Source organism: Notechis scutatus, chromosome 6 (genome assembly GCF_049901735.1).
Source record: "Notechis scutatus isolate UNSWTSFEM ecotype Mainland chromosome 6, rNotScu1.2, whole genome shotgun sequence".
Taxonomy (NCBI): domain Eukaryota; kingdom Metazoa; phylum Chordata; class Lepidosauria; order Squamata; family Elapidae; genus Notechis; species Notechis scutatus.
The window spans coordinates 26,137,325-26,157,013 of record NC_142014.1 but is presented as its reverse complement, the minus strand read 5'-3'; the positions used below and the strand labels follow the sequence as shown (position 1 = coordinate 26,157,013).

The 19,689-nt window shown below is 43.9% G+C and overlaps 1 protein-coding gene across 1 annotated transcript in view; it reads right to left on the bottom strand.

The window, feature by feature from the left end:
* The window catches only part of DYRK4 (dual specificity tyrosine phosphorylation regulated kinase 4), a 43,718-nt gene extending 28,364 nt beyond the window's left edge, over positions 1–15,354 (bottom strand). Inside the window, exons 1-6 of the mRNA XM_087969121.1 lie at positions 15,083–15,354; positions 11,871–11,973; positions 8,005–8,089; positions 5,364–5,455; positions 2,939–3,073; positions 998–1,084 (exon numbers count right to left, since the gene is read on the bottom strand). Coding sequence (XP_087825247.1) covers positions 998–1,084; positions 2,939–3,073; positions 5,364–5,455; positions 8,005–8,089; positions 11,871–11,973; positions 15,083–15,354 — 774 coding nt within the window. The remainder of the gene's footprint in view (positions 1–997; positions 1,085–2,938; positions 3,074–5,363; positions 5,456–8,004; positions 8,090–11,870; positions 11,974–15,082) is intronic.
* Positions 15,355–19,689: the final 4,335 nt, after the last annotated feature.

Below are 19,689 nucleotides of genomic sequence, written 5' to 3'. Positions count from 1 at the left end.
CCGAAGTTTCTGGCGCACAAAATTATTACTGGAGAGCATGATTGATGACTCTTGGCTACGGATGTGTCTCATTGGAGAACATACATCCAGAGGGTGGGGGGAAGACCAGGGTCAAGGGTGAAATGAATGATGTGTCAGAGTTGGCTGCAACCGGGAAACGCCGACATATCAACTCCTAATAAATCAAACTTTTTTACTCTGAGAGATGTGGCTAGAGACTTATGATTTGAATGGGGGTGCATGTTGGAGTCCTGACAGCCATCTCACTTTATCGGTGAGTTGGGCAAAAGGTGAATTCTGGGAGTTGAAGTCCATACAGCTTAATAGTTGAGATGCTTCAAACTATTGCTTTAAAGCAGGCGTCTCCAAACTAACACTGCTTTAAACACTGTGGTATTCAGCAGGAGAACCGGTAAATTCTGAGTAGTTCGGAGAACCGAAAAATCCCACCTCTGACTGGCCCCGCCCCCATCTATTCTCTGCCTCCCATTGAGTCCCAGCTGATCGGCTGGATCTTCTTTGGTTGCCCTGCACAGGAGAACGGAGCTGGAAAGCAGGTTAGTGGGGTGGGAAGGGAATGGGGATTTTGCAGTAACCTTCCCCCAGGAATGGGAAGGGAATGGGGATTGTGCAGTATCCTTCTTCTGCCACGCCCACCAAGCCACACCCACCAAGAAACACCATGCCCACAAGCCATACCACGCCCACCAAGCCACGCCCACCAAGCCACGCCCACAGAATCGGTAATAAACATTTTTGAATCCCACCACTGGCTTTAAAGCAGGATGTCTGCAAACTTGAGCCCTTGAAGACTTGTGGACTTCAACTCCCAGAATCCCTCAGCCAGCTGGCTGAGGGATTCTGGGAGCTGAAGTCCACAAGTCCTCAAGGGGGGCAAGTTTGAAGACACCCTGCTTGAAACACTCCATTAAGATGATCTTAATTGGAAGCCATCACAGGGAGGCTTCTGTTGCCAACACACTCCTGCACAGAATACCTGTCGGAAAATTCTGTTGGCTCCACGGCGGCCACTCTCCTGAGATGGCAATTTAGGCCGAGTCAGTGCTTCTATCTGGGAAAAATGGAGAACAACGGCAAAGTTAGCATGGAAAATTATACCCTCGTGACTTCGGCGCCTAGTACAGTTATGCTCATGAGAGGCACCCAAATTAGTAATAGGATATTTTTGTGTTTTATGATTTTTTAAAAAAATACTCCTAAGAAATCCAGTTCAACGTTTCTCGCGTAAGAGCTTCGACGTAGGTCTGAAGGGAGGGATTCAAATTCATATCCCAACAGGAGGCGGGATGTTTGCTGTTCAAAAGTATCAATATAGTATATAAAATCATACATTGCAATGTCCTACCTGCAAATGAATACTTCAGTTTCAATCATAACAACACAAGAGCAAACAATAGATACAAACTCAAGGTTAACTGCACCAAACTTGACTGCAGAAAATACGACTTCAGCAACAGAGCGGTCAATGTTTGGAATACTCTGTGGTTTCTTCCCCAAACCCCAAAAACTTTAACCTTAGACTGTCTACTATTGACCTCACCCGCTTTCTAAGAGGCCTGTAGGGGATGTGCATAAGTGCACCACTGTGCCTACCGTCCCTGTCCTATTGTTTCTTTTTATTTTTCTTACATGTATCCATTTCATGTATTCAAAACTATATTTATTCTTATACCTGTATCTTGTAAGCGATTGACAAATCAAATAAATACTAAAAAATGGAAGGAACCAACTAAGGAGTTGTCATCCAAATTTGCAAAAGAAGAGAAAGAAAACAGGGAAAGTTACCTCAGGCCCCAAATTATTCTTGAAGAGGCTCACTGGAAGGCTTGCTGGATTCCACATGCAAAGGATATAACCAGAAGTGGGCTGCTGGGGTTTGCAGGGGTTTGGGAGAGCCCCTAGCTAAGATTCTGTGCAGTTTGGAGAACCCCCAAATCCCACTCCTGGCTGGCCCTGCCCACCCCTCCCTTCCTCTCCCCTCCCAGGAGTCCCCACACGGCCCATTTTGGGGTGCAGGTAAGTGAGTGCACGTGCCGAGGCTCGGGGAGGATGAAAAACGGGCCTCCCGGAAGTTCGGGAAGGCTGGAAATGGACCCGTTTCTGGCTTCCAGATAGCCTCCGGAGTCCGGGGAGGCCATTTTTGCCCTCCTAGAAGCTAGAGGAAAGCCTCCGGAGCCCGGGGAGGGCAAAAACACACTCCCCACTGTGGTGTAGGAGGCCGACTAGGCCACGCCCACCATGGCCATGCCCACTCAGCAACTGGGCAGAGAACCTATTGCTAAAATTTTTGAAGCCCAACCCTGGATGTAACCCTGGACTATTGTATCTCAAATCTATTACAGGAAGACTCTGACTTACAACATCCATTGAATGACCATTGGGAATTTACAACAGCACTGAAAAAAGTAATGTATGACCATTTTTTCCACACTTACAACCGTTACAACATACCCGTGGTCACCTAATCAAAATTCAGACGCTTGGCAACTGACTCATGTTTATGACGGTGACAGCGTCCCCCTCGTCATCTGATCCCTTTTTGTGACCTCCTGACAAGTGAAGCCAATGGGGAAGCCAGATTCACTTAACAACCAGGTGGTCAACTTGTCCGCTGCAGTGATTCACTTAATAACAGAGGCAAGAAAAGTCATAAAATCGCCTTTTTCAGTGCTGTTGTAATTTCAAATGGTCGCTAAATGAACAGCAACGAATAACCTGTACAAACTACCTGTACCTAAGAACTACCTGTATCTAAACAAAAATATTTTTTATATGCAGAGGAGAGGCTCTTGTTCTGACAATGATACAGATTTCTCTAAATTGAAATATCGTATTTATGGAGAAAAAGAAAACCATCACATGAAAACTACCGGTTTCCTGAATATTTCTCATTTAAAGAATAGGAGGGTAGTTTAATCTGAATTCTCACCTTAGGATTTGGCAGTCCTATGTTTCCTTTCTTGAATTTGTGAGTCAGAGATGTATTTTCTTGAGAAATTACAGTTGGCACCTCCCTCTGTTTTTGGACTAAGGTTTTAGGCTCTGGTAGAGACTGCAGTGATAAACCAAATATATTTCAACCTTTATAGACTCAGCTTTTGGATGAAGTAGACCAATTTTATGAACACCATTACTTCTAATATATGTGTTTTAATTAATACATTCTAAACAATACTTATTAATATTACATTAACATTATGGAGATTCTCAGTTATCCAGGTCATGGTTGTCCCAAAGGTGCTTTTTCAAGAAGCAACTTGTGATGACCTGGAGTGTAACAAACGTAACAAAATCCAAAACGCACATAAATGTCCTTTAATGCCTCCAACTTGGCCCCACTGTTCAATAATTCTCAGCTGGAGATAAAACTTACTCAAAAATAGTCTTTAAAAGAAAGCAATACAGTCCGAACTTAATGAGCAGATAGAGGTGAAATAAAAAGCCCAAAGCAAACTACAATGAAGGAAATTCCACAACGGACCAGGATAAGTAATTACCAACTTCAAGGAGATAACAAGGCACAGTCTGTTGGAAGGACGCCAACCAAGATAACTTCAGCCCAAAATAAAACACACTTTGCTTCTGGCAACACTGTGTTGTAATCGTCACTCTTATATACTATTCTCCCCAGCTGCAACTAATAAGAGGGATCATGGCCACTTCTTCTCTCATAAGCCAAGTTGTTTCCTTCTCCGTTCCTCCTTGCGTGCCCTAGGATGCAGAGGGGATGGACCTGGTTCTTCCTCTGACTGCCCAGACAGCCTCTACCCTTCCCCAGCCTCCTCCATAACCTCTGGAGCCACACCTCCACTCCCTGTTGGCTGTTCCTCCTCTCCCACAGAGTCCAACTCTACCAAGGGCATGACACAACTGGACTTTCTTGTTTTTTCTTTTGAAGACATTTCACTTTTCATCCAAGAAGCTTGTCAACTCATAAAATATTTCTCCGGTCTTTTAGAGTTGCCAACAGAAAAGGAAGGGGGAGCAGTGCAGCAACTTGCAAACCGAAACTGCATTCCATAAATGTTTTCATAGATAGTTTCCAGGTGAGCGAAGTTTCTGCCGTGCAAAATTATAACTGGAGAGTATGAATGACTCTTGGCTATGGATGTGTCCCATTGGAGAATATGAAGTATGATACACCCAGAGGGGTGGGAGAAAACCAGGGTCAAGGGTGACAATGAATGATGTGTCTCAGAATTGGCTACACCCAGGCAGCGCCGGCATGTCTACTCCTAATAAATCTTCTTTAAGCTTTGAAAATCCAGCTAGAGACTCATGATTTAAATGGGGGTAACTACCGGAGCCCTGACAAAGCTTCTTCAGCTCTAAATCCATCCTTCTGAAGAAACTTATTGGATGAGAAGCGAAACATCTTGAGAGAAAAACCAAAAAGTCCAGTTGCCTCTTGAAAATGCACCTTTTGAGATTACATTAATACGTTTACAAATACACGTTTCTTGAAAGCTGGATTTGGTGGAAAAGCAATGTGGGCTTGGTTAATAAAAAGTTCACAAGTCTTAAACTTGCCAAGTTTGAAGACCCTTTAGATGATAGATAGATAGATAGATAGATAGATAGATAGATAGATAGATAGATAGATAGATAGATAGATGATAGATAGAGATAGATAGATAGATAGATAGATAGATAGATAGATAGATAGATAGATAGATAGATAGATAGATAGATAGATAGATAGATAGATAGATAGATAGATAGATAGATAGATAGATAGATAGATAGATAGATAGATAGATAGATAGATAGATAGATAGATAGATAGATAGATAGATAGATAGATAGATAGATAGATAGATAGATAGATAGATAGATAGATAGATAGATAGATAGAGAGAGAGAGAGAGAGGGAGAGGGAGAAGGGTCCTTTCAAACTTGATAGCTTTAAGACTTGTGGACTTCAACTCCCAGAATTCCTCCTCCAGTCATGTTAGCTCAGGAATTCTGGGAGTTGAAGTCCACAAGTCTTAAACTTTCTAAGTTTGAAGACCTTTGGTCTAGGGTTTCCTGCTTGAGCAGGAGATTGGACCAGAAAACCTCCATGATTCCTTCCAACCCTATTATTCTATGTTCTATGTCAAGGGTCTTCAAACTTGACTTTAAGACTTGTGGACCTCAACTCCCAGAATTCCTGAGCTAACAGGACTGGAGGAGGAATTCTGGGAGTTGAAGTCCACAAGTCTTAAAGTCAAGTTTGAAGACCCCTGTTCTATGCAGTTTGCATTATTTTGTCTTCATGAAAATGTGTAAAGCTTGTAATTAAGTGCTTAAAAAGCACTTAAAGTTGGTCAAGTATGTAACTGATAAATCTAACTGCTTACCAGACCTATTTGGGTGTAATTTGTCTCGCATGCTGTTGGTTCTAACTTGGTTTTGCTTGCTGTATAACACGTGTCTCCTTTAGGAGTCTTTCCTGTTTTTAAAGAGAGAGAGAAAGAGAACCGGTAGCTACTTCATTAAATGTTACACAGGTTTGCTTGAAAATAAATTCCATACATTTGGATAGGACTGCCATCTGAACTGATTAATTTTTATCGCCCCCATTAAAAAAAAAAAAAAGCCCTGAAATATTTCATCATTGTTTCTCTGCTGAAGATTTCAATCTAATTCAAGATTTTTTTTTTATGTAGCTGGAAGCCCTTCAAAACACCCTTAATTTTTTATTTTTTTCTCAAAATTGGAAGCAGAGGTCTCCAAACTTGGCAACTTTAAGACTTGTGGACTTCAACTCCCAGAATTCTCCAGACAGCTATGTTTTCTGGAGAATTCTGGGAGTTGAAGTCCACAAGTCTTAAAGTTGCCAAGTTTGGGGACCCCTGTTGAAACAGATTACAAGCATCTATGTTGAAATTCAAATGAATAGATATTTGATATTTTCTATTGCAAATCCAGACAACGTTCTTTTATTTTTAACATGTACATTAAATATTTTTTCAGATTAGATTTTTTTTTAAAAAAAATCTTCCACTTTGCTGGACCAAGTTATGGATTTTTCCAAACTCAAGTCCTATTTCAAACTCAGACCAAGCTTCATGATTCTGTGAGGTTTAAATGTTATAAACCAGGGAGTTCCAGATGTTATTTTAATATTTCTTACCTAAGATATTGTCCTTTTTTGTGACATATTTAAAAAAGACACTTGTTTTTTGAATGAATGAATGAATGAATGAATGAACAAATGAATGACTGAATGAATGAATCAGGGTTCTACTAATATATTAACTTTTCGGGGTGCAGTTAAGGAAATGACTTTTGCCTCGACAAAAAAGGAGATCCCTATAGGGCAAACTGTTGGAACCACTGCTTGAACTCTTCTTTCTAACCCTGTTTTTCTCAGTAGCTGAAGACATCTTTGAATAAAGTTTAGGCTGCAGCCACTCATTATTTCATTTTGGTAGATTAAGGTTACAGTTATGGTTATAGTTAGGGTTAGGGTTAGGGTTAGGGTTAGGGTTAGGGTTAAGGCTAAAGCTAAGGCTAAGGCTAAGGTTAAGGTAGGTTGGCATTTGTAAGTGGTGCTCTTTCTCACCTGTATCATCTATCTATCCATCCATCCATCCATCCATCTATCCATCCAGGGGTGGGATTCAAAAATCCCAACAACCGGTTCTCAGCCCGGTTGCTGGGTGGTGTGGGTATAGCCATGGTGAGCATGGCCTACCAGAACTTCCAGGAGGGCCATTTTTTGCCTTCCCCAGAATCCAGAGGATTCCCTTGGGCCTCTGGGTCTGCAAAAATGGCCTCCCCCGGGCTCCAGAGGCCCTCCAGAAGCTGGAAACAGGCCTGTTTCTGGACTTCCGGAATTTCTGGGAGGGGCCTTTTTTGCCCTCCCAGAGCCTTCGCACAGACCCAAAACGGGCCCTGCATCCAAAATGGGCCACATGGGGGCTCCTGGGAGGCGAGGGGTGGGGTGGGCAGGGCCAGACAGTCAGTTCAACTACCGGTTGGGCAAACCAAATATAAATTTAACATCCAGTTCACCCAAACCGGCTGAATCCCACCTCTGAATCTCTCTCTCTCCCTCTCCCCCCCCCTCCCTCTCTTTCTCTATCCATCCATCTATCTATATCATCTATCTATATAATTTATCTCTGTCTGTCTATCTATATCATCTATTTATATCATTTATCTATCTGCCTTTCTGTTTCTCTGTGTCTCTGTATCATCTATCATCTATCTATCTATCTCTATCTATCTATCTATCTATCTATCTATCTATCATCTATCTATCTATCTATCTATCTATCTATCTATCTATCTATCTATCCATCCATCCATCTATCTATCTATCTATCTATCTATCTATCTATCTATCTATCTATCTATCTATCTATCTATCTATCTATCTATCCATCCATCCATCCATCTCTCTATCTATCTATCATCCTTTTCCTGCCTTTATTATTTATTATAACTCAAAGTAGTGAACATATCGAACCTACCTTCCTCTTCCTATTTTCCCCACAATAACAACCCTGTGAGGTGGGTTGGGCTGAGAGAGGATGACCGGTCCAAAGTCACTCAGTTGGCTTTCATGGCTTAGGATGAGACCTCATGGCCTCCTGCTTTCTATTCTGGTGCTTTAACCAGTATGGATGAACAAATGAATGACTGAATGAACAAATGAATGAATGAATGAATTGGTGCTCTACTAATATATTAACTTTTGGTGTTCAGTTAAGGAATTATCTCTTTTGCCTTGACAAAAAAGGAGATTCTGGCTCTATGCAATGTCCTGAGGCATTACTAAGACAAAAGGCCTCAGGGATATCATACAGAGCCAAAGGCAAATACTAATTATGCTTATAACTGATGCCACCTGTGGGATCCCCATTTTGTTCCCCATGGAACAAAAAATAAACACTGGTGGGACCCAAAGCCTTCAGTGATTCAAAATGTTTAGGGAAGGTTGAAAATGAAACCATGTAATCTCGATGCGTTCGGGATTCAAAATTGCCTCACCGCAGGGCTCAACGTGTCCTGATCCGATTCTACTTTTTCCTCCATCTTGATTGGGATTGTGAACAGTGGCACTTAGCTCCCTTTCCTAGAAGAAGGGACAGTGCAGTGCATCAAAACGACCGACCCATAACATTTTCAAAAGTTTGTTCAAAGGAACTGTTGTGTTGCCTACTTTGAGGTGTCTTTCCATTACAAACTCCTTGCCTACTTTGAGGTGTCTTTCCATTACAAACTTTCCATGGAACTTCCTTCCATCGTGTCTTCCTTCATTTTTCCTACCTACCTCATGAGAATGTGCCACCATTTTGTTCTCTTCCTTTGGAAGTTTGAACCAAGAATTCCTTGGTTAAATCTGGCAAAGAAATATGTAGACCTGTCAAGCATGCTGGCCATGTGCTGCCCTGAATTAAGAAGGCCATGTTTCTATGTTGGTTAGTCCAGGGGTCGCCAACCTTTTGGACCTCAGGGACCACCAAACTCATAATTTTAAATCTCGCGGACCAGAGACCCTGGGAAAATCCCCCAAAAAGTCTGCAGAAAATTCCCCAACCCATTTTCCTACCGATCAATCATTCTTTATTTGGGATTGCAGGATACCCTCCCCAGTTCCGTTCTCAGGAGGAGAAAGAGAGAGAGAGAGAAACTTTGGGCTTCGTGCAAGGAAAGCAGCAGAAGCAGCAGAAGTCTTTCTCTCTCTCCCCCCAAACTCTACCAGAAAAGAGTCTTTGTGAGACTTGTCGTGCCGGTGCAGCCTCTTGGAGCAGGATGCCTTTTCAGGGTCCCAAAGATTCATTTCTGGCGGAGTTTGGGGGAGAAAGAAAGACTGCTTTCCTTGTGTGCAGCCAAAAACAGAAGAAAGAAGCAGAAAGAAGCAGCCCGGTGGCCAGGCCAGGCACGTGGGGCGAGTGGGGCAAGTTCCCCCCCTCTGCCCTTTCCCTCCTCCCTTCACTACCTTGTGTTGTTTGCAATGCAAGCGATGCAAGCCTTGCCTTCCCCTGGGCCATGTGGGTGGTGCAGCCTTGTGTTCCCGCACAGCCTGGATTAATTGCTTTTGGGGGTGACATTTCTCTGCGGACCACCAAAATTTTCTCACGGACCACCAGTGGTCCCCGACCCACTGGTTGGCAACCACTGGGTTAGTCTGTATGTTACAATGGCACCGGGGGGAAAATAGCTCACAAATGTAGCGATTCTCTGAACAAGGTTGTAAAATGCAAATTGTCAAGCCCCCGAATTTTGATCTCAGGACTGTGGGGATGCTATGACGGTCATAAGTGTGAGGATCGGTTGTAAGCTACTTTTTCAGTGCTGTTGTAACTTCAAAGAGCATTATATGAATGGTTGTAGGTTGAGAGACACTTGTAGACTTCAAGTATATCAGATAGTTGAGGGCAGAATACATAGAATACAATAGCAATAGCACATAACTTGTATACCGCTTCACAGTGCTTTCCAGCCCTCTCTAAGCGATTTACAGAGTCAGCATATTGTCCTCAACAATCTGGGTCCTCATTTTACTGACCTCGGAAGGATGGAAGGCTGAGTCAACCTTGAGCAAGTCAGGATTGAACTGCCAAACTGCTGGCAGCTGGCAGTCAGAAGAAGTAGCCTGCAGTGCCGCATTCTAACTCCTGAGCCACCATGGCTCTTAACAGACATGTGATGATAGCAATAGCAATAGCTATTGCAATAGCTGTAAAGCTATACTGCTTTACAGTGCTTTACAGCCCACTCTAAGCAGTTTACAGAGACATCCTCTTGCCCCAAACAATCTGGGTCCTCATTTTACCAACCTCGGAAGGATGGAAAGCTGAATCAACCTTGAACTGGTGAGAATCAAACTGTTGGCAGTTGGCAGAATTAGCCTGCAATACTGCATTCCAACCACTGAGCCCACATGACACTCTTATACCAAAGAGCGTGGTTAGAAAAGACTTATCAAATACATATCTGACTGAAATGTAACAGAAAAAGAGGAGCAAGCATGGTCCCACCACCAGGAAGTCAAGTCAAGTCCTACCAACCTTCTCAAACAACCACAGATCTTCTCTCTGAAGCCATCCAATCAAGGAGGATATTTGTAGCTCAGGGTTGAAATGATAAGTCCTTAGTGCTGTCTGAGCTTGGTGGTTTCCTTGCAGATGTTTCATTTTCCAAACTAGGTAACATCATCAGTGCTGGTCTGGTGATGTTACCTAGTATGAGTAATGAAACATCTGCAAGAAAATCACCAAGCTCAGAGAGCACCCAAGAAGCCAACTACCCTGCATTTCCTGCCTTGAACTGTCCAAGGTGCTGATGATCTCTTCAGCAACTATAAGGTCCTGAACAAGCAAGAGTTCCTGGGGAAGGTAGGTGTAAATGTTTGGTAAAATCAAGTAGGGGAGGCAGGAACCTCGGTTGTGTGAGCAATTTTCAGTATTAGATTACATGCATTTCTTTTTAATGAAGATGCTAATGTGATACGACTACAGGTATACATCAAGAAGTTTCAGGCTGCCTCCAAAAGTGTCAACATACACCACGGATTTTTAAACACATTATAATTGTCAATTGATTAAGTATTTATAAATTATCTTACATGTATCCTGTATCTTCATATCTATTCTGCTTTCCCCACCTTTCCCCGCATCTCATTCCAATTCAAATCCTACATCCTTCTAGTCCAGAGGTGGGGAACTATGGCCTCTTTTACGACATGTGGACTTCAACTCTCAGAATTCCCATGGCCAGCTCAGGAATTCTGAGAGTTGAAGTCCACACACCTTAAAGTTCTCAAGATTGACAAACACTGGTTTAAAGATTTCCCAGAAGAAACAAGTCCATCGTTGCACCAATTACAGGTGATCCTTGAGTTTAGTAACTGCTCAAAGTTAACAATGACACTGAAAAAAGGGACTAATGACTGACCCTTACACTTAACTACCCTTGCGACATTCCCACAATCAAACTTCAGATACTCGGCAAACAGGCCGGAGTGTTTTTATAACATGTGCTACATCCCGGGGTCATTTGTGATGTCCCAGCCAGCTTTCAACAAGTGAAGTCAATGGAGGAAGCTGGATTTGCTTAAAGACTCATTGAACAATTGCAGAGATTCTCTTCATAAGCATAGCAAAAACAAAAAACAAAAAATTCCAGGCGTGACTCACTTAGTAACGGCCTTGCTTAGCAATGGAAATTCTGCCCCCGGTTGTGGTAGCAAGTTGAGGACTACCTGTAGCCATTACCATCCTGTCCCATCAATGGGTCATTCTAGAGACATAGCTTGTTCTGATCCGGCTCCCAAAAATGACAAACTCACTGTAGTTAAACAAATATTCCCTTTATTAGGAGCACCAGCAGCCCCGACAAAAAGTCTCTCTCTCTCTCTCTCTCTCTCTCTCTCTCTCTCTCACACACACACACACACACACACACACAGAGCAGGCTAACAAATCTGTCCAGCAGGGAGATGAATAGTTGTCTGCCACATCCATTCATCTCCACTCCCTGCCTTTTATTTCCAGAGGTAGAGTGGGGCTTCGCTAGCAGCGGTAGCTATTCCATCCCAAAGACTGGCTCATAGATTTCCACTGCTCTCCTCTCCTCTCCTCTGCCTTCTGCACATCCACATGTCAGGCACTGGACCCAGTTGTTCCTCCTCTTCCTCATCAGCCACCTCCAGACCTGGGGGCTGTTGACTCTCCATGTGAGGGCTGATAGATGGCCCAGGCACCCTCTCTCTCTTTCTTTCTCTCTCCCTCCCTCCCCTCCCCCCCTCTCTCCCAGCTCCATTCCCTCTTCCCCCTTGGAGTTCCCAGGCTGCTGCAGGGGCTGGCGGCCAACAGGCCACAACACAGCTGTTTAAAACTACCTTTGCTCACCTTTTGGATTAGAAGGTTGGGTTTTTCACCAGATTTCAGTATAACTGGGAGAGCACTTGATCGTCCTTTCCTAATTTTTTCAGACTTGGCAGTAATCTTCTTTCTGGAGAAAAACCACAGTAGAGAAGGAAACATAATTGTATTACAAACATTGAAGAAAATCTTATTTTTCAAAATACAGTGTTAGGGTATTATTTCCTTTGGCTGTAGCAGATGAGATGTCTTGTCATGTTAAAAAAAAATTAACGCATCAAGGAGCAACATTAAAACATCATTTATAAAATAAAATAGAATGAGAACTTGGGTACTGTGAGATGCGCTCTCCACGGGAACACATTAAAAATAATTTGAAGAATCTCTGAAAAGACACTGACATGCTGAGCCTCAGGCTGGCTTTTGATGGCGAACCTATAGCATGCGTGCCACAAGTGGCATGCAGAGCCATTTGTGCTGGCACGTGAGGCGCATGCAGACTTACTTCACTGCGCATGCACATGCCTCACAGGTGATTTTTTTTTCAGTTGGTTTGAGGCCTTTTTTGGCCTCCCAGAGGCTTGGAAAAAGCCTCTGTGAGGCTTTTCAGGAAAAATTATAGGCCCATTTTGTCACTTCCTGTAATACCGGAAGTGACGAAACGGGCCTATAATTCATCCTGAAAAGCTTACAGAGGCTTTCCCCAAGCTTCTGGGAGGCCAAAAAAGGCTTCAAACCAGCTGAAAAATCAGCTGTGAGGCGCAGTGCAGGTAAGGAAGTGGCGGGAGGGGGGGTTGCGCATGCATGCTTGGGGGCGTGGGGTGGGGGACACGCATTGCATTCTGGGTGCTGGTGTGCTAGTGCATGCGCACTGGTGTGCGCGCAATTTTTGGCACAGGAGCCCAAAAAGGTTAGCCACCATTAAACTATGACATCCCAGGCGATCCCAAGATTCTGCTACGAAGATCAAGAATTCCAGAATGCGTCTGAAGTTTTGAAGAGGCTGGACTTTCTAGCAGGACGACAGGTAGAGTGCTTCGTAGCGGGATAATATAAAAGCGTCCTGACCCATCGTGTGAATTGCTGTGAGCTGCCTTGAATTTTGCATAATTTTTAAAAGGCCAGCAATAAATCAAATAAATGAATACTAAGCTTTACTGCTGGCTTTTTTTAGTCATAGCTCAGGTCTGCCCACTTGCATTCCAATACATGGGTGCACTGATGACGTTACCTAGTTTGGGTCATGAAACGCCTGCAAGAAAGCAAGCAAGCTCAGAGAGCATCCAGGACGCCTCAACTTGGGTCAGGCTAAAATAGAACAAAGAGAAATGATCCCATTGAATTATTTGGAAATGTGATTTCTCCCAAGGCCACCTGATTGTATTTCCTTTTAGAACACAGAACAAGGGGGGTTGGAAGGGAGCTTGGAGGTCTTCTAGTCCAGCCCCCTGCTGAAGCAGGAGAGTCTATACCAGTGGTGGGATTCAATTTTTTTTACTACCAGTTCTATGGGCATGGCTTGGTGGGCATGGCAGGGGAAGGATACTGTAAAATCTCCAGGCAGAGGTGGGATTTGCTGGTTCTCCAAACTACTCAAAATTTCTGTTACCGGTTCTCCAGAACTGATCAGAACCTGCTGAATATCACCTCTAGTCTATACCATTGCAGACAAATGGCTGTCCAGTCCAATCTCCAGTTGATGGAGCACCTACAAAACCTGCTTTAAAGAATAGAATAGAATAGAATAGAATAGAATAGAATAGAATAGAATAGAATAGAATAGGAATAGGATAGAAAATAGAAATAGAATAGAAACTGGAAATAGAATAGAATAGAAAATACTAATAGAATAGAATAGAAATAGAATAGAATAGAAAATAGAAAGAATAGAAAATAGAAATAGAATAGAAAATAGAAATAGAATCAAATAGAATCAAAAATAGAAATAGAATCAAAAATAGAAATAGAATAGAATAGAAATAGAATAGAATAGAAAATAGAAATAGAATAGAAAACAGAAAATAGAAAAAGAATAGAACAGAACAGAACAGAATAGAATTCTTTATTGGCCAAGTGTGATTGGAATTTGTGGATGAATTTGTGAAATGGATTTGTCTTTGGTGCATATGCTCTCAATGTACATAAAGAAAAATAAAATACATTTTAATTGAAAATAAAATAAAATACATTATAGTTACCATTTCTGCAACCCCAACAAACAATTGGCTCATAAACAATTTGCATGCTACTATTTCTCTGCCTTCCAAACATATCATTACCAAGGCAGACAGCACCCAGTCTATCCACTATCGACCCGTGCCTTGGTTTTCTGAGAAGCGTTTTTTAACTCACTTCTTTTCCATTCCCTCCTGCTATTTCAGTCCATTTCTGCAAACTATGTTTGAATGCTACTCCTGCCCTGTAAGGAGTTTGAATTCTACTCCTGCCTTATAAGGAAACCAACTGTCCCACTCCTAAACCTCACCAGCTGTGGGATGCATCTCATAAAAAAACAACAACAACAATGAAAGCAAACCTCCAATGGTAGGCTCTTAGCAATAGCAATAGTACTTAGACTTATATACTGCTTTACAATGCTTTAACAGCCCTCTCTAAGAGATTTACTGAGTCAGTCAGAGGTGGTCTTCAGCAGGTTCTGACCAGTTCTGGAGAACCGGTAAGCGGAAATTTTGAGTCATTCGGAGAACCGGCAAACACCACCTCTGACTGGCCCCGCCCCCATCTCTTCTCTGCCTCCCATTGAGTCGCAGCTGATCATCTGGCTCTTCTTTGGTTGCCCTGCACAGGAGAACGGAGCTGGAAAGCAGGTTAGTGGGGTGGGGAGGGAATGGGGATTTTGCAGTAACCTTCCTCCGCCATGCCCACCAAGCCACGCCCACAGAACTGGTAGTAAGTAAAATATTTTAAATCCCACCACTGGAGTCAACTTATTGGCCCCAACAATTTGGGTCCTCATTTTACCCACCTCGGAAGGATGGAAGGCTGAGCCAACCTTGACCCTGGTGAAATTCGGCAGCCAGCAGGCAGCAGAAGTAGCCCTGCAGTACTGCATTCTAACCACTGTGCCACCAAGGCTTAATCGCCCTTGAAGAGAGCTACAACTCACAACACAGCCAACCACTGTGAACTTAATGCTCAGGTAAAGTGGGGGAAAAGGTCCCCTCGGTTATTCGCGGACTGTAGTTGAAATCTATAGAGTTGGAAGACAGTCCACCCACCTGGGCAGGACTGGCTGAGAAGTGATGAACTGCGGCACCAATGAGCTCCTCATATTTTCTGAGCATTCTTCCATGGACCTCAGGACCGAGAGTAAAGTCTTCCATGAAATCTCAATGGGGTCACCAACTTCCACAGGGGGAGCTCCAGAAGGATTAGGGCAAGCCACGGCACTCGGCTCCTGATAGTCCCCGGTTTCCAACTTGTGCTCCACAGCGGATCTCTGGATATTTTGCTCGGGGGCTGGCAATTTCTTTTTGGGGGGCTTTCCCATGGGCTCGGGTATTTACAGAGGCATCCGGCTCTACCAGAAGCAGACGTAGCTCCGCTACTACAGACACCAATCAAAACGGTGGCCTCCCATTGCAGCCTTTCCCGGTTGTGAAACTCCCCCCTCCCCTAATATTTGCTGCATTCTGAGATAACAATGGGAGACAATGGGAGGTGGCCAATGGAGTTTTGTAGATGGCAGGGTCTGTGATGTAACCCTCCAGGGTAGGATAGGAATGCCTGGTTGCGGACGATGCAGCTGCCTTAAAAGGCTGTGTTGTCACACAGCCTCGAAAGGCAGAGGTTGGTATTCAGAAGGTTCTGACCAGTTCTGGAGAACCGGTAAGCGGAAATTTTGAGTCATTCAGAGAACTGGCAAACACCACCTCTGACTGGCCCCGCCCCCATCTATTTTCTGCCTCCCATTGAGTCCCAGCTGATTGGCTGGGTCTTCTTTGGTTGCCCTGCACAGGAGAACGGAGCTGGAAAGCAGGTTAGTGGGGTGGGGAGGGAATGAGGATTTTGCAGTATCCTTTCCCCTGGAGTGGGGCGGGAATGGAGATTTTATAATATCCTTCCCCTGCCATGCCCACCAAGCCACGCCCACCAAGCCACACACACAGAACCGGTAGTAAAAAAAATTTTTTAATCCCACCATTGCTTGAAGGGCCCTGCTGAGCTCTTTTCTATCTGCTATTCGGAAGAGCCACGTTTTCTAAATTTCAAGATCACGTGAAGTGTTAATGCCACTTTATAATGCCTTGGGAAGGCCACGCTTGGAATACTGCATCCAGTTTTGGTCGCCACGATGTAAAAAAAAGATGTTGAGACTCTAGAAAGAATGCCGAGAAGAGCAAGTAAGATGATTAGGGGACTGGAAGCTAAAACATATAAATAACAGTTGCTGGAATTGGGTATGTCTAGTTTAATGAAAATAATGACTAGGGGTGACATAGCAGTGTTCCAATATCTCTGGGGCTGCCCCAAAGAAAAGGGAGTCAAGCTATTCTCCAAAGCACCTGAGGGCAGGACAAGAAACTATGGATGGAAACTAATCAAGGAGAGAAGCAATTTAGAACTAAGGATAAATTTCCTGATAATTAGAACAATTAATCAGTGGAACAATTTGCCTCCAGAGGTTGTGAATGCTCCAACACTGGAAGTTTTAAAGAAGACATTGGATAAACATTTGTCTGAAGTGATGTAGGGTTTCCTGCCTGAGCATGGGGTTGGACTAGAAGACCTCCAAGGTCCCAATTCTGTTGTTCTATTTTCTTTCTTGCCTGAGCTGTAGGCCTTTCCCAGAGGGATCCAGCCCCTGTAATAGACGAAGGGGCAAAGCTGCAGTGTAATTCAGTGTGATAGTATCAAGATCATGTGAAGTTTTAGCACCATTTTATGTTGCAGGAGTAAGGCCATTACTCTGTCTGGTTTCGGTCAACACGATATAAAAAAAAGATGACGAGACTCTGGAAAGAGTGCAGAGAAGAGCAACCAAGTTAATTAGGACCCTTGGAAGATAAACCTCATGATGAAGGCTGCAAGAACTGGGAATGTCTTGTCTAATGAAGAGAAGGACTAGGACGAAATGATAGCCAATATTTGAGGGGCTGTCACAGAGAAGAGAGGGTTGACCTACTCACCAAAGCAAGACAAGAAGTAACAGGTGGAAACTTATTAAGGAGAAATCCAACCAAGAATGAAGGCAAAATTTCATGGCAGTGAAGAAGAATTAACACAGGGTTGATCAACAGCTTGCCTCCAGACATTGTGGTCACTGCAAACACTGGAGGTTTTTAAGAAGAGACTAGATAGCCACTTGTCTGAAATGGTATAGGGTCTCCTGCTTGAGCAGGGGGCTGGACTAGAAGACCTCCAAGGTCCCTTCCTACTCTGTTATTCTGTATTCTTTACATCTGACCGGGAATTTCTTTTCTAGCTTAGCAGCTTGTCTAGCCAGGCAAATCTGTTGACTAAGCTGATGGAAAGAATTACATTTAGACAGCATGTCCTGTTTGAAGAATTCTTCCTATGTTTGCTCCCTAAAAATAAATAAATAAATCACCTGATCAGATAGGCCAGGGTTATGGAAGCCTAGGGGAGGAGGAGGGAGGTGGAGCAAAGGTGGCTTGTCTAGCACCCCTTTCTTTAAATATGTGGATTGAAAGAATTGGAGAAGCTTTGTTCTCTAAGCGAACATATGATCTCACAATAGAAAAAAAAGAGAGAATTCTCTGAATGAAGGCTACCTTTCTGGGATGCAGAGCACTGAACAACCACTAGATGGCAGCAAAGAGAGAAAGCATCAGGATTTGGTGCCATCTGCTGGCAATCTGGATGCTGCAGCCTTCCTTGAACTTGGAGGAAAGGAACAATTTATTCTAAGGGCTGTAGGGCTTTGGAAGGAAAAGGTTGCAAGGACTCAGCTAATGGAGTCAGCAGGATCTTTGCAACGGATCTTGCCTATCTGACATGCCCTTTTCTGGTGCAGGAAGACATCCTGGCAGAAATAAATGTGATCATCTACACCAGGGATGTCCAACCTGGCAACTTTAAGACTTGTGGACTTCAACTCCGAGTTCCTCAGCCAGCTTTGCTGGCTGAGGAACTCTGGGAGTTGAAGTCCACAAGTCTTAAAATTGCCAAGGTTGGACACCCCTGATCTACACCAAAAAATCTTACCATCCCACAACAACAACACTATATTGGGGTTTTTTGTTTGCTATTGAAAATGAATCAGACAGAATGAATTGCAGTTTTGGTCTGGTGGAAGGAAAGAAGGGAAGCGCTTGTGAAGCTAGACTTTTATTATTGTGGTTCGTCACACAGTCAGCCAGGTGTTCAAACTGGGCTTGGCATTTTTAACCTCCTGTCGAGTCCTTCCAAAGGACCCAGGATAAGCAGATTTTGGATGGTCTTAAAAAGCACCATCTCAAGATGTAAGCTGTTCTGAGCAAAGCTGCCTTTTGCGATTGACTGCTGGTGAATTTGTCAACGCCGAATGATGTTCAAATGGTGTTCCGGAGGCTTCTGGAGGTGCCTGTTACAATTGTTACTAACTTTTTATCAAATTTATTTGCTACCCCTTTCACGGTTCAAAGCAACTCCGAGAGGCCCATAGGCATACCAGTAGTAGAGCTTAAACTTAATTTTTCACTTTCTCCGACTTAGGGAATCAGTGTTGTGGTTAGCCAGCAGCAGGTGCAAATGGCTGAGGAGAGCGAGGACTCAGATGAGGGGCCAGGACCATTAGGGAGTGGACTGCTGCCTTCAGAGATTGTGGGGGCTGGCAGCAGCGATGAGGAGGTTCCCGAGGAGCCTGTGCCAAGTGCGCATACGTGCAGGACTGCTCGTAGGAAAGAGCAGTTACAACAGCACGGACAACTCGGGAGGAAGGCTGCAAGATAACGGCCCCTCCTTCAAGAAGATAAAAGCCAGCTGTGAAACTAACCTTCTTTGCAGAAGGCAAAAACGTTTTGAAACTCCAGCCTCATGGACATTCCAGTATCCTGAGTTTGTATTTGAAGATTCTTGTTTTGCAAAGTATTTCTTGTCTGTTATCTTTTGGCAAGTCTCGCACAGTTTGGCAAGGCTTGTACTTATCACAGCTAACTATTTTGTAAAAGCCATTACAAGGTTTCTGTTCTTTTTGAATTGTGTTTGATTTGTCAGAAAAGGGTGCGGGTCAGAACAATCGGTCCTGGGCCAGGCCAGCCCTCAGAAGAAGGAAAAACAAAGGCAGAGGGAGAACCTCACTGCAGAAATGTTGTGTCAGAGAAGAAAAAGTGGCAGGGCTATCCATGAAAAATCGCTGGAATTCCCACAGCAGGGACTTTACTTCAGAAGTCAGGGCATCCCTAAGAAGGAAGTTGTTTTATTCAGGAGTTTGCCTTTAAGCAGGGACTATTTTCCCACACTGACTATTTGTTATTTTTTAACTAGGTTTCTAGTCCTCTTTGATACAGGGGGGTTGAGAAGCAGATGCCTGAGTGGTGGGCCAGGCAGAGAATGAGGGTCTGAGCCAAAACCTCTAAGGTGCTTCCATGGTTGGGGTGGGGGTGTTGTGGTTTGCCAGCCTGTGGACGGCTGAGGTCTCGGAGAGTGAGGACTCAGATGAGGGGCCTGTGTGTGATGCAGGGATGGGGCCAGGACCATCAGGGAGTGGAATGGAGGTTGGAGATTGTGGAGGCTGGCAGCAGTGATGAAGAGGTCCCTGAGGAGCCTGTGCCCAGTCCGCACAGGGCTGCTCGAAGGAAAGAGCAGCTGCAGCAGCACAGGCGACTCGGGAGTAAGGCTGCAAAGTAATAGCCCCTCCCTTAAGAGATAAAAGCTAGCTGAG